This window comes from Papilio xuthus, unplaced genomic scaffold (assembly GCF_000836235.2).
Source record: "Papilio xuthus unplaced genomic scaffold, Pxut_1.1 DF827597.1, whole genome shotgun sequence".
Taxonomy (NCBI): Eukaryota; Metazoa; Arthropoda; class Insecta; order Lepidoptera; family Papilionidae; genus Papilio; species Papilio xuthus.
The window spans coordinates 2,406,121-2,421,423 of NW_013531052.1; the positions used below are offsets into that span (position 1 = coordinate 2,406,121).

At 34.1% G+C, this 15,303-nt stretch overlaps 2 protein-coding genes across 2 annotated transcripts; one reads left to right on the forward strand and one right to left on the reverse strand.

The window, feature by feature from the left end:
• Positions 1–2,359: 2,359 nt before the first annotated feature.
• Su(H) (recombining binding protein suppressor of hairless) lies at positions 2,360–9,150 on the reverse strand. Its single transcript, XM_013312760.1, has 4 exons — positions 8,293–9,150; positions 7,968–8,212; positions 4,914–5,139; positions 2,360–4,601 (listed from the first exon to the last, which is right to left on the reverse strand). Exons 1-4 carry the CDS (start codon positions 9,142–9,144, stop codon positions 4,425–4,427), a joined length of 1,500 nt encoding a protein of 499 aa, XP_013168214.1. The 5' UTR covers positions 9,145–9,150; the 3' UTR covers positions 2,360–4,424.
• Positions 9,151–10,094: 944 nt separating this feature from the next.
• Positions 10,095–15,063, forward strand: mus201 (rad2 superfamily protein mus201). Its single transcript, XM_013312756.1, has 7 exons — positions 10,095–10,195; positions 10,270–10,445; positions 10,817–11,028; positions 11,164–11,359; positions 11,456–13,115; positions 13,576–13,862; positions 13,935–15,063. The coding sequence occupies exons 1-7, from the start codon at positions 10,108–10,110 to the stop codon at positions 14,604–14,606; spliced, it is 3,291 nt and encodes a 1,096-aa protein (XP_013168210.1). The 5' UTR covers positions 10,095–10,107; the 3' UTR covers positions 14,607–15,063.
• The last annotated feature ends 240 nt before the right edge of the window (positions 15,064–15,303 follow it).

Sequence of the window (15,303 nt, forward strand, 5' to 3'; positions counted from 1 at the left end):
TACAATGATTGGCTTTTTTAACATAGTCATGAATGAATAACCATGTGTTTTTCATCGTCACTGTTTCATTGACACGTCACTATTAATAGCATTCGTCACGCCATCTAAGATGTACGAAGTATGAACTAGTGTTTATAATTTCATTCATAATGTTAATTGGTAATTCATTATCCCTACATATTCCTTTGGATTAGGGTTCGTGTTATGCCTATAATATTAGTCGTATTAGTAAAACATAGATCGATAGCTAGAACTCTTTTTTTTGTAGTAACTCGATAGTTTTAGACATTATTAATTGGTACTTGGCGCGAATGACGTGCTTTCGTTACAAAGTGTCAGAAGTAATAGTGAGGGGACACAAACGTCGACATTTTAGTAAGGCTAGTGTTGGGTAAATACACTACCACATTTTCGGATTTTCTTCCTAACAATAGAGAGTGGTTATTTTTTTTTATTCGAAGCAGCGGGTTCATGTACATCCTAATTTAAGACGCATAGATAAAGTATGATGTAGAGAATTGGCGGAACTTTTAAATAGTTACAGTTAACAAAGATTAATCATTCATCTCCAATTATATTGATATTAAATATTCTGATATCGTGTTATTAATAGAACAGGATCTAGATATAGGAAATTCCAATTATTAGATTAAATCCGTTTGATTTTCGCGTGTTATCCGGCAATTACTTACGATGATTTATTTCACGCCACAGTTATGTCGTCAGGAATCGTCATTGCTAGCATGGGAAAACGTTGTAACTCAGAAAAAACAATTAAAAACTTTGCGTTGCCAACTAAACTATGAATGTGAATCATGTTTTAGATTAATGAATGAATAGTTAGCTTAGTTTCATTACTTAGTGTTATTAAGCTGTATACTACATCAAATAATACTGGAATATCCTAGGATTTAAGTCTTAAGGGTTTCATAAGACGTATGGGCAATTTGACCAGATGTTAGGTTTTCATCATTACGCATCAACAATGCGGTTCAACTGGTGAAATGCCACCACACGGAAGACAAACGTAAAGAGGAAGTGATTCGGTTTCGTCTAATGCTCTTTTAAAAGTGACGTCTTTTAAACAAGCAGATATCTTGCTATATATTTCCTTTAGAACAATCTTCACTTCTCTTTAGTATTCAATAAGGCTGTGGTAGTTCTATGGTTAAATCAGTTTGTTCCTTCGATATCTTTTACCATTAATGGCTTAATCATTATTACTAGTGTTACACTTACTGTTATGTATCGAATAGTTTAATGTATTCAACATGTTTTATTCTCATAGTTAAATATTAACAAAATAAATATTTATAGAAATAATATATTAATATTAAATTATGAATATCAAATTATGACCGTGAGAAAATGTCTGCCGAATGTTACGATTGTAAAATAAAGCAAACAAGTAGGGTGGATTTATTAAAAATTAACATTATCGTAATTACGAGAAAAACATTATTTTCACATCAAAACAAAGTATAATTCTGTATTATTTAAATCAGAGCTAGAAACAATGGCGGATGGGTGGGCACTTGATAATCATCAGAGGTCGGTTCGCCGGCGCGGAACGCTATGTCGGGAAGATTTTTATTATCATGTGAAGACATTTTGAAGACATTCCCACACACGGCCACTGATTTTCACGATTAACTCTGATTCTTGCGATGTTAATTACTCTTTAAGTTAACTTTTTTTTCAATTTAATTAATCGCACTTTGTTAATTAATTTGCTGTTATATTTTGATGTGTGGGAATTCTTGATAAAGTTTTTGTAGACTTAATAATTTTGCGCATTATATTAAAAATTGTAGGTAAATTAATTGCAAAAAATTATATTATTGAAGTATTGAATACGTTTAATTTTGCAAGATGAACTAATCTGGCAGCTATTGGAGTGGCAGAATCTGGATGTAGTGTTTAGTCTACATCTAGATGTACTACATTTAGACTAAACTATCAATTAACTAACATGGTCTACGTTGTAAATATCAGTCACGTATAACTAGCGTTTACTCGTAGAAAAGATCCCACGTCAATTTGTCTTAAGTAGAACTGATAGAACTGTTTCTGTCTCTTTCTAGTTTAATAGAAGCGAGTTTAGTGTTGTATTTGGGATTTGTCGTAATAATAATACAAAAATGTACTGTTTAAATTCATTTTTATTAAAATATTCATGTTTTTTTTAAAGACTGCCTACTGCGTGAACTCTTTATGGATTTATTCTTAAAACAATACCATAAATTAATTCGGGCAGTCGTCTCTTAAATAATGACAATCTTTCAATATATACGAATACCAAATGTAAAAATTATAAAAATGCATGAGTAAACAGTTTTTTCATTGTAAAAAAATCGTTTACATTTTATACAAAATTGACGAAATATTCGTTATATCGATTTCAATACTTATTCACCGTAATACTGCATCTACAATACCAATTCCATAAAAATGTCTAGTAATTTAATTTTTATAGTCGATATAAAAATATTGTTTAAAAAATTTTGTACTTATTAATTCACTTCCTTATGGAATGTTCGAAAAATCACACTCTTCAATATAAATACACACGAAATCGATTTACCAAAAAAAAATTATAAAATATCTAAAAAGTCGCATTTTAAATAAATAGAAATTTTCAATTGAAAGTCTCCTCTAAAATATAATGTACTATCGACTAATTCTAGCTACATCACTAGTTGTTCATTAAAATCTCCGTAAATATACATACTTACATAAATTTATACGATACTAATGCGTGCGTATAAAAAAGTAGCTAATAATTTGAAATATTTTAGTGGCAGAATGTATTTATTACCTTTGCCCTTCAACAGTCAATAAAAAATAACGCAACCAAGCGAGCACAGATATTGTAGCAAAACATATTTGGTTTCCGTCCTCTTATTTACAACTTATACGCACATATCTTTATAAATGGATAGGCTATTGCTATAAAATGACAGTTCCTGACAGTTGATTCTACTGTATTATTAGTTCGAATCCTCACCACCAATACGAACTGCAACGACAGCGCCAAAATGTCGATGATCAAATAGGCACAAAATACCATGGTTTATAGCCTGTCCATGTATAAAGTCAGTACTTATACGTATAAAAACTTATAAACGAAGTCTTCGAATATTGGCTTCTTAAGTAATCTCAAGACATCTCCTCAACCGATAAACTTATTTTACGTGACCCTTAAATATATTGATACGATGATGACTTGTCATGGACATTACAACTATTTGGCCCCAAAGAATCGAATCTTAGAGCAGAGATTTCATTTTACTTCATCGAATCTGAATAAACCAGGCTAGGAACTAATGTTCTACCAAATTTCTAAAACATGCCTGGGTAGTAAAATTTACCATTTAGGCATACACACTACAGTAATCAGAACAAAAACGATTTTATTTGATCTTTGTGGATTTTTTTTGTCTTAGTTGAGAAACAATCCGAACACAAGTGCGTTTTCACCCTTACAAAAAATACACACCAAAAGTATCAAATAAAATTGACATGAGCTTACGAATCATTTAAAAATATAATCTAGTCTAAAGATGCATGACCGTAAATACACGTGAGAATTTCAGTATATTAATAAGAAAATAATAAAAAGAAAGTTGCGATAAAATTTTAAACCAAACATCTTAAATAAAAATAATTCGTTTAAACATAAATCGTATAGCTTTACTAACGTTAACTATCTTAGTATATAGCATTTTGGTGTCGTAATCTCGCAAAAAAAAAACTAAATTTAAGTATAATTTTAGACAGTTACCGTCATAATCTGTCGAGACAGTTCGCTTTGCGAATGTTCTGGACACCGAACGGCAAAGTTATTGACTCACGGCATACTTAAGCTTTCTATTGTAATATAATCCTGAATATTATTTATAAAAAGTCAAATTGTTCATTTCAGTTAGGAAATTCGGTTTTAGAGGGATTCATTTACGGATTATATCACGATAGTGAGTTTGCAAACATTTTTGACCGAACTAAAGTTGCGTCAACAAACATTGGCACATGTAATGTGACTGAAGTAAAATTCTGACATCATTAGAAGTCAAACGACCGGTCAAATAAAGCAAATATTACAGGCACTATAGAAACTAACGTATTAATGTCCTCAACTCACCAAATTCTAACACTTTCTAGTTCACCAACTATTTATAACTCTTTGGATAGTCCTTTTTGATATGCAGCAACAATAGGGTTGTCACTGAAGAGTCCACTCCGCATCTAATATTAGGGTTGTCACTACACTGCCACTAAGCTGGTAGGGTTATCACTCCGGGTTGTCACTGCACTGTCATAGATTATGTCACAAAGAGACCGATAGAGTTGTCACTAGTAACAAGTCCACCCTGTATAGACCGGTAGGGTTGTCACCGCAGACTATCGAGCCTGCAGTCCTCCTGCTATTGTATGTTGTCTGGCAGGCGGTGTGCGATGGCGTCGTGGTGCCAGGCCTGCTCGGGGCGCATCACGTCGTCAACAGGCGGACACACCGGCCGCGGCCCGGGCTCCGGCGTATACGTGAAAGTCAGACCGGTCGCGTATATTATACCGTCGTTTCTCACCAATGATACTGGCACCTGGAATTGTTAAAATTACTTACCGGTGGTTTCTGAGACTTAAAACCCTGTATAAATCCATCGTCATCCAACTCATTATCTTTGAGAATATAGAAATAACAAAATGTTTTATACAGGAATTTTGGCCTCAGAAACTGACGATTAGAGCCATGTTTCTCAGTAGATTGACTCCATGTTGCTGTTTTAGATTTAGATTAACTAAATAAAACAGTAAATAATTGTATGAAGTACTGAAATTTATAATTCTGATAGTCAAAAGTGTCGAAAGAGTTTATCACTTATAACATTTGATTGTAAATACGCGTTACATACCTGAGTGGGCTGTCGCACCCACAGCCACTGTCCCCTGAATTGAGATATGTCCGGTACAACGCAAAGCATGGACTCTGCACAGCGGTACATTGTCTCAGCTTCAACATCGCCGAACCACACCTGCAGTGAGGGCGTGAAGTTGTCCCCCGCTAATTCCAGCATGGCTACATCACCGCCACCGTTCAAATTCAGTGAATGGACTAGGGGCACAGGAGTCACCGGAGACCTGGTTCAACATTTTTTATCATTGACACTTAGGGGACAAATGCATAGAAACAATTTATTGATCTACTTTCCGACCCTATTCTAAAAATAACACACGCGGGTCCCCTGACCCTATCTCTAAGCGTCGAACGAATGGATATTTCACAATTTCATCTCATTCAAATATCCATGATTGCATATAAAGATAACTATTTAATTTAAAAAAATAATCCTGGATTCGATTGACTCTTTAATCGATTTACCGTAGGTTTCAGAGACTAAAATTCCCCTTTAAACCATATCGTTATCTCTGTTTTGTAGAAGATTATGACAGAGGTATGTTTTATACAGAGATTATGATCTCAGAAATCGACGGTTATATAGATACGCTCTAGTGGAAAAAAGGTTAAATCCGAATCCAGAAACAGATTCTTAACATTCATTATTTTAAACTTGTAAAAGAAGATCTTCTTCTTCTTGAGGCGCCTCTCCGACTAACGAAGGTTGGCGATCAGTTCTCCATATAACATGTTTACCAAATGGTCTTCGTCGATCGTATCGTCATATCGTCACTTCATCATTGACCAAACGGAGATAACAATATGTTTTAAACGGATCTCAAAAACCCATCATAAACCATTTGTATTTTTTAACGCAGTAGGATTGCATGGTGATAGTTTATATATCTTTATGAAAGCCAAAAATCAAATTGGCTTGTTATTAAACTTATTGGATATATTTTGCAAATAGGCGTGAGAAAGTTTCACAGTGTATGCAATTGATAGAGATATCACTTTGATAAGGTCGCCCGCGGGAACCACTAGGGTTACAGCTTGTCCCACGATATTTTTCTGTACTAGCGAGCGCTCGCAACTCCGTCCGCGCGGAATTTAAAAAAATCATAATTATTATATGTGTTCTTATAGGATGATGTAGTATAGACATCTATGCCAAATTTTAGCGATATCCATGCAACCGTTCTGGACATATCTTCAAACAAACATCCATTCATCCATTCTTCCATCTGTTTAGATCGCATTTATAATATTAGTAAGATTTTCCCGACTATCATAAACATGGCATGCAAATGGAAATGGGATAAAATATAATTCAAATAAGAATGTATCCATTCTTTACGTCAAAAATCACTAGAAAATAAAAAAATCGGCTTCGTGGATCCGAAGGTCACAAAAAAGATTTACGAGATTGATTTCATCAAATTGTCATTTGTCATTAAAAGAAATCTTAACTTCAATCGCAACAAAATAAACGAAGTATATTATTCTTATCATTATGTTGTTTTTATAATAACTATAATTGAGTAATATATACGTTATTTACTATCGGCGATGCGTTTGTTTGTGTTGTTAGTTAATAGTTGAAAACTATATGTTTACTTTAGATATTAAAATGAATGAATCGATCCTATTGTATCTTGTAAAATGTAATTATACTACTGTGTTAGTTCGTTATATTGTAATGAAAATAGAATAAAGTTAAATAATATTTTATACTACGAGAAATTGATATTTTTGACTTTCATCATCAGCTCACTATACTGAGGGGCTCGGTGCTTACCCCAATTTGGGGGTGACTAGGCCACACTACGCTGGTCAAATGCGGGTTAGTTGACTTCACACACATCTTTGAATTTCTTCACAGATATGTGAAGGTTGCATCACGATGCATTCCGTAAGAACGTGGGATATAAATACATTTGTAAATCAAAAAACACATTGGTAAATAGAGAGATTTGAACCCAGGACCTGCAGATTACCAGTCAAGTGCTTAACATCTGAGTCACCAACTTTTTTCTTGTCATTTCCATAATACTGTAGTATACACAGCTGGATTTTTAAGTTTTATACTAATTATGATCGTTGATAATTTATATTGGAATATTTCTAGTCGAATTGGTAATCGACCGGTGACATTTCGTTGTAGTCACCCGTATTCCGAATCAAAGGAAATTAGCATAGATAAATTTTGAGATTCTTTATCTAAACTGCATTAAAAGATAACATATTTATAACGACTTATATATTTAAATTTAACAAATTAATTTATAACGCGATTATAACGAAATGTTGCGAACGAAAAATTAACAAATTAATTTAACGCCAAAATAAATAGGTATCCTGCTTTCACGATGCTAAATTTTAGCAAAAATATGTTGTTTGAGTTTTTTTTTCAAAGATAATAAAAGCTGAATATATATAGGAATGATGCGGCAGTGCAAACTCAAGACACGCAATACATCATGTGTATAACATACTATTTTTTTATTACATACATACACACCAATTTTTTGGATAGATTAGTTGAACTCTATGTACATTACAATGCCAAAGTTAAATAATGTTACCACAAGTAAGTGTCATAAACAATAAAATATTTATATTATACTTCTTAGATTTTTTGGATGCAAAACCTTCTTCGGCATCCTTAAAATATTCTAGCTAATTTCGACATTAATTGACCAATGGTGTAGCAATACATATTGGGACAAACACAAGTATATCTAGAATCTAGATGATTTAATTTAATGTGTATTAGAAGCTCAGTCAGAATTATAAATGCTTGCAAATATTGTTATATCTAATGTTGAACATTTACATATTTATGTAAACTGAATTGATATTTACATAGTATTAATTAATTTAATAACTTTTTTTTTTAAATTTGGATTTGTTTATTAAGTTTTTATTTTATTTTATATTTGTATAGCTATTTAATTATTTGAATAATTATTTCTTTTTTATATAAATATTAAATAATAAGTAAATAGAAACCAAAATTAAAATAGTACTATTTTTAAATTTAGAGTGTGTATGTATTTGTGTTATTTACCTGACAGGTCCCATGCCTTCGTAAAATTGATATTCAGCTTTATCAGTAGATATAATAGTCCAACAAGCACCATCATTGATCATTTCCTTATTTGGTTCTTTGGGGCACGGTGTAGCTTGGAACTGGATTATTCTCTCCTGGGACAGGCAGAGATACATCCTCTCTGTATCTTTCATGTAAAACGCACATTTGTGCAGCTGAGATACCGGGTCATCTGCTTCCAATAATGCCATTTGCTTGTCCACCTAATTAGCATATATGTATTATTTAAGTATATAAGTGTTATTTATGAAGTAAAATTTAATAGTAGATTTATAATATTTACCTTTCTAATTATAAGCCGTGGTAATGCCATGCCTGTTACAGAACAGACAAGCTTCACAGTAGATCCATAGTGGACGTAACCATCCCTTACTGCAAACTCTTCAGACTCACTCTCATTGTCATCCAGGAGGTGTATCGTGAATGCACCCCACTGTGTGGATGATGCATGGAAGTTACCATTCTCCACATGCAGATATCTTGTTGATACCGTCTGTGACCTTAGTCTATTGAATAGCGCTACTTTTGTTCCGCTAGCTATACACAAATCAGCATTCTTTAAGGATTGCTTTTTCTTTGAAGGTTTTGAAATAACTTTTATCCTTTTACTATTAAAAATGCCTATATCATGTCCGTTACCGTAAAACATTTTAACAGATAACATGAAGTGTTTTCTCTTATCTGAATCTGATATGTACAAAGTTTTAGCGGCACAATACTGTTTGCCATTGTTCAGGTCTAACTGCTGCATGTCCTGGTCTGAGTTGCCTATGCCGATGAAGGCACACAGCTGCGACGCCTGCTCGGTCTCGCCTTCGCGCAGCATGCGCTCGCGTCGCAGCCGCCACCCATCGCCGAAAAGGTAAATACAAGGAGGTGGACAGAAGAACCTTTTTTCGTTTCCATAAGACTTTTGAGCGACTTTAGCGTGTAATATGACAACGACCATATCGGAACGATCGCGCAGGTATCGTTCCATGGCTTCACGAGTTAGGCGGCGCTCTTCTGGACGGTAGGCGCCGGCGCCTGGGCCCGCGGCGCTGGCGTAGCGCGGGTACAGCGCGCCGTGCTGCGGCGGCGGGGACGGCGGGCCCTGCGCCATCCCGCCCGCGCCCGCGCCGTACTGGTGCGGCATGCTGGCCACCTTTGCTCTGCTCTCACCTCCCTCCGTACTGCATCACCGATCGATCCGGAATCTGACGGCACATGACGCTGTCCTCGAGTTTCACTTGAACTCTTTGATACCAATATCACCGCGGAAGATTGCCCATATTACCAGGAGAAATTGGTAGTATCCTGCCTGATCAGTGGGGACTCTTATCAAGCGTAAACACTTACAACGCTTTGTTGAAGCAGTATCTCACTTTCTTAACGACTGTTAACTTTTCGATCGATACACTTTTGTGTTATTCACGGCACCATAAATAAATAATTACGATGGGAACTTTAACACACTTCATTCAAAAACACCTGTTCAATGGTAGAAAATTCAGACAGTCTAGCCAACATACCACAGTTTACTATTTATTAATACTATTGATAAACCTAACATAAGATGCAATAAGTTCTGAGTAGATGATATTTCGTATAAGTTCGTTATTAAAAGTTGATAAAACTTGTGTTTATTTCGCTTTGATACGACAACGCTTTTATTAGGATCTGTCAAGAAGAACCATAGACACTGAAACAAGCGTGTTGTCGATTACACGCGCGCGAATAAAATCGAGCGATGCGAGTTCGGCTCCGGCGCGACTGACAGCCCGGCAGACAGACGGTCGGTCATAGGATGTGGGGTTACGCATGGGGCGTGAGAAAATAAAGTGTGGGAAAGAGTGGGCGTCGCGGCGTAGTAAAACATTTGATATTGTATGTAGTGAACGGAACACTTACGAATGCGCCAGTAGCAGGCGGCATTTCGATTTGTTTTTGTGTGCGTCATAAATATACGTCGAGTTCACAGAGCGAAAAGGTTGCGATGTGTGAGGAAGAGACCGACGATTGACCGAAGATCTCGTGGGAAATGACCTTTGTTATGTACATCGATATATACTTTAGTTAAAACAAAAAAAATCTGGTCTGGAATTTAATCTCACACGCGATGGGAGTCACTGGACTGTGGAGACTGATTGAGCCCGCGGGCAAACCGGTCCCGGTGGAGACTTTGGAAAACAAAGTGCTCGCAGTTGGTATGAACTTCACAATTCACCGGTAGTGTTAATCGGAATCGTATTTGATAACAAGAAGTTTTCTTTTTTACCAGATATATCAATATGGTTGCATCAGATGGTCAAAGGATACCAAGATGCGAAAGGAGCCCCTGTGGCGAACGCCCACCTTATGGGTCTATTTCAACGTCTTTGCAAATTACTATATTTTAGAATAAAACCAGTATTTGTTTTTGATGGTGGATACCCTGATTTAAAAAAAGAAACAATTGTAAGTTTATTTCAATCAATAACAACAAAAACTACCTTATATCCACTATTATCCAGTTATTATTAACATTATATCATATTAACCCGGTTAGGTAGCATTTAAAAATAAAGTTGTTAAAATAGTTTTATTTTTGCTATTCTATAATATTTTTTTTGCCAAAGTATTTCTATTTAGCATATCTAAAAAGATGTGATGATTGCACAATAATTTACAAATAGTGGTAATAACTTAATGCTCCTAAAATTCATAGTTTCTTTGCTCAAAAGTATATTTTTCTTATAATTGTTAATTCCACAATGAATGCTATAACATGCATTGAACAAACTGATTTCAATTTATGTATACTATAATGTGTATATATAAAATTTCAGGCTAAAAGACAAGATAGTAAATCTAAACTTAACTCCGAATCAGAAAGATTAAAAAGAGAACTAGCTCTATTGCTTGGGAAACGGACAGCTATTGGTAGTTTATTAGGAAAGCAAATATCTCCAAAGAAGGCCAACGCTGCAAATGATGTTAATAGAGATGATATGTTTAAACTACCAGCATTACCACAGAAAGAAGAAGAAACTGAAACAGAGTATGTAATGTAGTTTACTCCAACTCACTATAAGTTCAGTTCCCTAAACAAACATATTATATTTTTTATTATATTTTGAGTTAGATGGATGTATACTTAATATCAATATTCCTTAAATCCTTTATTGTGTACTAGGTCTGAAGATGAGCAAGATTCTAGTGCATCTACAGTTGACTTACACACTGTTGATGTTGAGTCTGACAATTTTAAGAGTATGCCTGCTAAAGAAAAGTATGATTTACTTGTTGAATTAAAAGAAACAAGAAAGATGAATTCATGGGGAAAACTTCATACACTGCCAAAGAAAAGTGATCAGTTCTCAGATTTTCAAGTGGGTAACAGCTTTGTAAATATTAATAATTTTTCTTGTTAAATTGTGCCCGTTCCTCACAGTATTTAAAAAAATAATATTTCATATAAATTACAGATGGAAAGATTATTAAAACGTAGGAAAATACAAGAATGCTTAGAAGAAACAGAAAAAGAAATGGGAGATGGCACAATGTCCATAAATGAGCTTGAATCTTTGTTAAATGAAGAAGGCATTGATACAAAAATTGAGGCACTACCTACTCGCAGAATTGCTTCTAACAATACAACTAGGTTCCTACTCATTAATAATGTAAAACAAGCATTAGCAGATGCTAGAAAGAAAAAAGAACTACTTAGCAAGAAAGATGAAGATAAGAAAATAACTCCTGAAGAGATGACTGATGTAACACCAACTGAGGATGAGGAACTTCAAATGGCTATAAAAATGTCAATGGAATGTGTTGATGAAGCTAATACAACTGCAGGTACATCTAAAACAGATGATTCTTGGACTTCACATTTATCAGATTCAGATTATTCGTATTCTTATTCTGAGGATGAAGGTGATAATATTGAACAGCCAGATATGTCCTCTGCTAAGGCCTATATCGCGCAATACAGTGATTTAACCTATAAAGCTATTGATGATATTGTAACATCCAAAAATAGTAGCACCAAAAGTAAATCTAAAGTCCCTAAAATAGACGAAATAATCAAGGAACTTGAAAATGAAAAGTCGGTTATAGTAGACAAAGTTGATTTGTCATCAGATGAAGACCAAAAATTGCATGGTACTAATTTCAATGACCCAGAACCATCCACAATAATTGAAAATGATGATGATGTTAATGACACACAGCAATCTGTTATTGCTGTTGAAAACCAATCCGTTGGTGTCATAAACCTGGACACGAGCACTGAGGATGAGAGAAAACCAGAAATAAGAAATATTGTATCTGACACAGTTAAAGTTGGAACTGTTCAAAAGGAATTATCAGATGATTCTAGTGACAGTGAATTTGAAGAAGTGCCAGAAGAAAATAAATCAAGCAAGCCAGTTGTTGAGCTGACTCTCAACATGGGGGCAGCTCCTGATGATGATATATTTGCTGATGTTTTTGAAGACAACAAACAAGAAAATATTAAGGAAAATCAAGAAAGTAACAATGAACCTACAATTTTTAATACTAATATTGATTTGGATGAAGTAAAAATAAAAGAAGAGCCTGATATGACCAACCTTTATAACATAGATTCAGAAGGAGAAATAGACACATCACCTAATGAGAAAGAAAGTTCTGAAGATGAAAAGAATGGTGCAGTAGTTACTGCAGAAAATTTTATTAAAAGTAAAGAGCAAGAACATATTGTAACATCCCCAGAAAAAAGTGATCAGATAGTCATTGAAAGTAATAAGCCACCTAAGAAATTATTAACTACTGAAGATTTAAACTCCATGATGACTGAAATTCAAAACAAAGAGGATCATTTGATTCAAGAAAAAGGAAGAATGGATCGAATCGGGCGAAATATAACAGAGGAAATGACTAAAGATGCGCAAGAGTTGCTTCAAATTTTTGGTATTCCTTACATAGTTGCTCCAATGGAGGCAGAGGCACAATGTGCATTTCTTGAACATGTAAATTTAACAGACGGGACTATAACTGATGATAGTGATATTTGGTTATTTGGTGGAAAGACAGTTTATAAGAATTTCTTTAATCACAAGAAGCATGTCATGCAGTTTTTGTCAGAAAGAATAGAGAAGTCATTTAGTAAGTGCTATTATCAGTATGGGTTTAAAGCTCACATGTATCCTTGTGGGTTAAGGTTTTGGGTTATTTTGTCATCTGTAATATCGTAATTTGAAGATGATGCTGTGGTTCGAAACTGGCCAGTAATAAATTCTGTTTTGCGACTCTTTTCTCAATGGAAACATATACAAAGGCAAGAGTTATATTTTAAAATTTTGGCCAGTATTTTTTTACATTTATTGTAAAACTATATTACATTTTCTTTCTAACTGCTGCAAGTAACTTAAAAGTAGTAATTCTAAATAATTTTTCACGAGATTCTTTATTTGCCTACCAATCTTTATTTCTGACATGCCATAAACTATAGAAAAATTCTATTTTTTACGTTAAATCAAAGCTTAAAACTAATGTCACATGGACGAAAATAACTTACCAACTTTCATAATTCTTTTGCAGTTAATAAAACAATTTTTCTTTTCAGATTTATCAAGAGAACAGTTAATACTGTTTGCGTTGTTAGTCGGTAGTGATTATACAATGGGTGTACCCGGTATTGGTCCTGTAACTGCACTAGAAATCCTGGCATCATTTCCATTCAGCAAGAGACAGTTCCTCAATGAAACATCCAAACAGGCGCAGTACTTCCAAATAATAGCTGGTCTACAAGAATTTAAAAAATGGGTGCGAGCTGGAAAGAGAACGGATAATATTAAACTAAAGAAGAAGATAAAAAATGTTCAATTAACAGAAGACTTTCCTAGTATGAGGGTATGTGTATTGAGTTTTTACATAATTTTATTGGTGTTAATTATTAACTTTTTATTTGTTTTATTTTTTTAGGTGGTTCAAGCATACTTAGAGCCGAATGTTGAAGAAAGTGATGAGAAATTTACTTGGGGTAATATTGATATTACAATATTACGAGATTACACAAAAACTAAATTCGGTTGGTCACAAAATAAACTTGATGAAATTATAAAACCAGTTTTGAGTAGAATAAACGACCGCAAAACTCAGAGATCTGTTCAGGACTATTTTAAGGCAAAGATAGATTTTCAGTCACTTGAGGATAAAATGAGCAAAAGAGTTAAAGCCGCGGTTCAAATGATGGATCCAGAATATAAGGCTGAGGTAAATGAAGACATTCAACCTGTAGAAGACAAAAAAGGAAAAACAAAACGTAAACCAAATAAAATTACAACAGATAATGACCTGTCAGAACCATCAACAAGCAAAAAGAAGAAATCGGAGAATACTAAAGCAGTAACTAAAGTTATCAATATCAATGAAGCCAATTGCCAAGGCTTTGAAGTGGTTATTCCGAAAACTGACAGATTCCAGGAGATCATACCTCAGAGGGAAAAAGAAAAGCAGAACATTTTACAGAATAAATTAAAAGCAATAGAGATATTTAGAAAATCAACAATCAGTAGAAAAGTTAAGCGCACAAAAAAGAAAGTGAAGCCACCAAAAGCAGAAGCCGAGTTGTCAGAAAGTAGTGATGAAAATTAAGCCGAAGTTTAAATGTGAACGACAAATACGTGGTGCCACGATGGTACGAACGATACCAAGTGGGTGCTTGCTTTGAAGCACTGCAATGAGATTCCATGAGTAAAACAATTCATATATAAATAATATTAGTAAAAGAATAACAAGTTCAAGCAAAGTCTGTATTTCTTTTAAACTAATATAAGTAAACTGAGTATAAAAGTGAATATATCAAGAAGCAATAGACAGGAAAAGGTTACATTCACAAAAAAAGGAAATAAGATCGCTGTGGCCCGGTAATGTGCTGTATGTGCAAGTATTCTCATTGCAGATCGCGGCCTACATGTGCTAAGTAAGAATATTGCGCTGTGCCGCGCTTTTGTCCGCTCTGCAACGCATCGGTCCGACAGTATGCATGTCTTTAAAGTCTAAATCGTGTTGTGATATTTTTTTTAATAAAATTCAAATATAAAATATTTAATTTATTGTTTACATAACCGTTTATTTATCTAAGCACTTTTAAACATGTAATTAGTTTACGTAAAATAAAATTTGCTTATGATCACACGAATAGCGTTATAAAGAAATAATCACCAGTTAACTTATAGAAATAAATACTTAAGTCCCGGTGCAAGTGATGCAAACAAGAGTTGTCAACCGAGTAATACTGTACATAGATATAATAATTGTACATGTTTAAATGCATATTAGTGGCTCTACT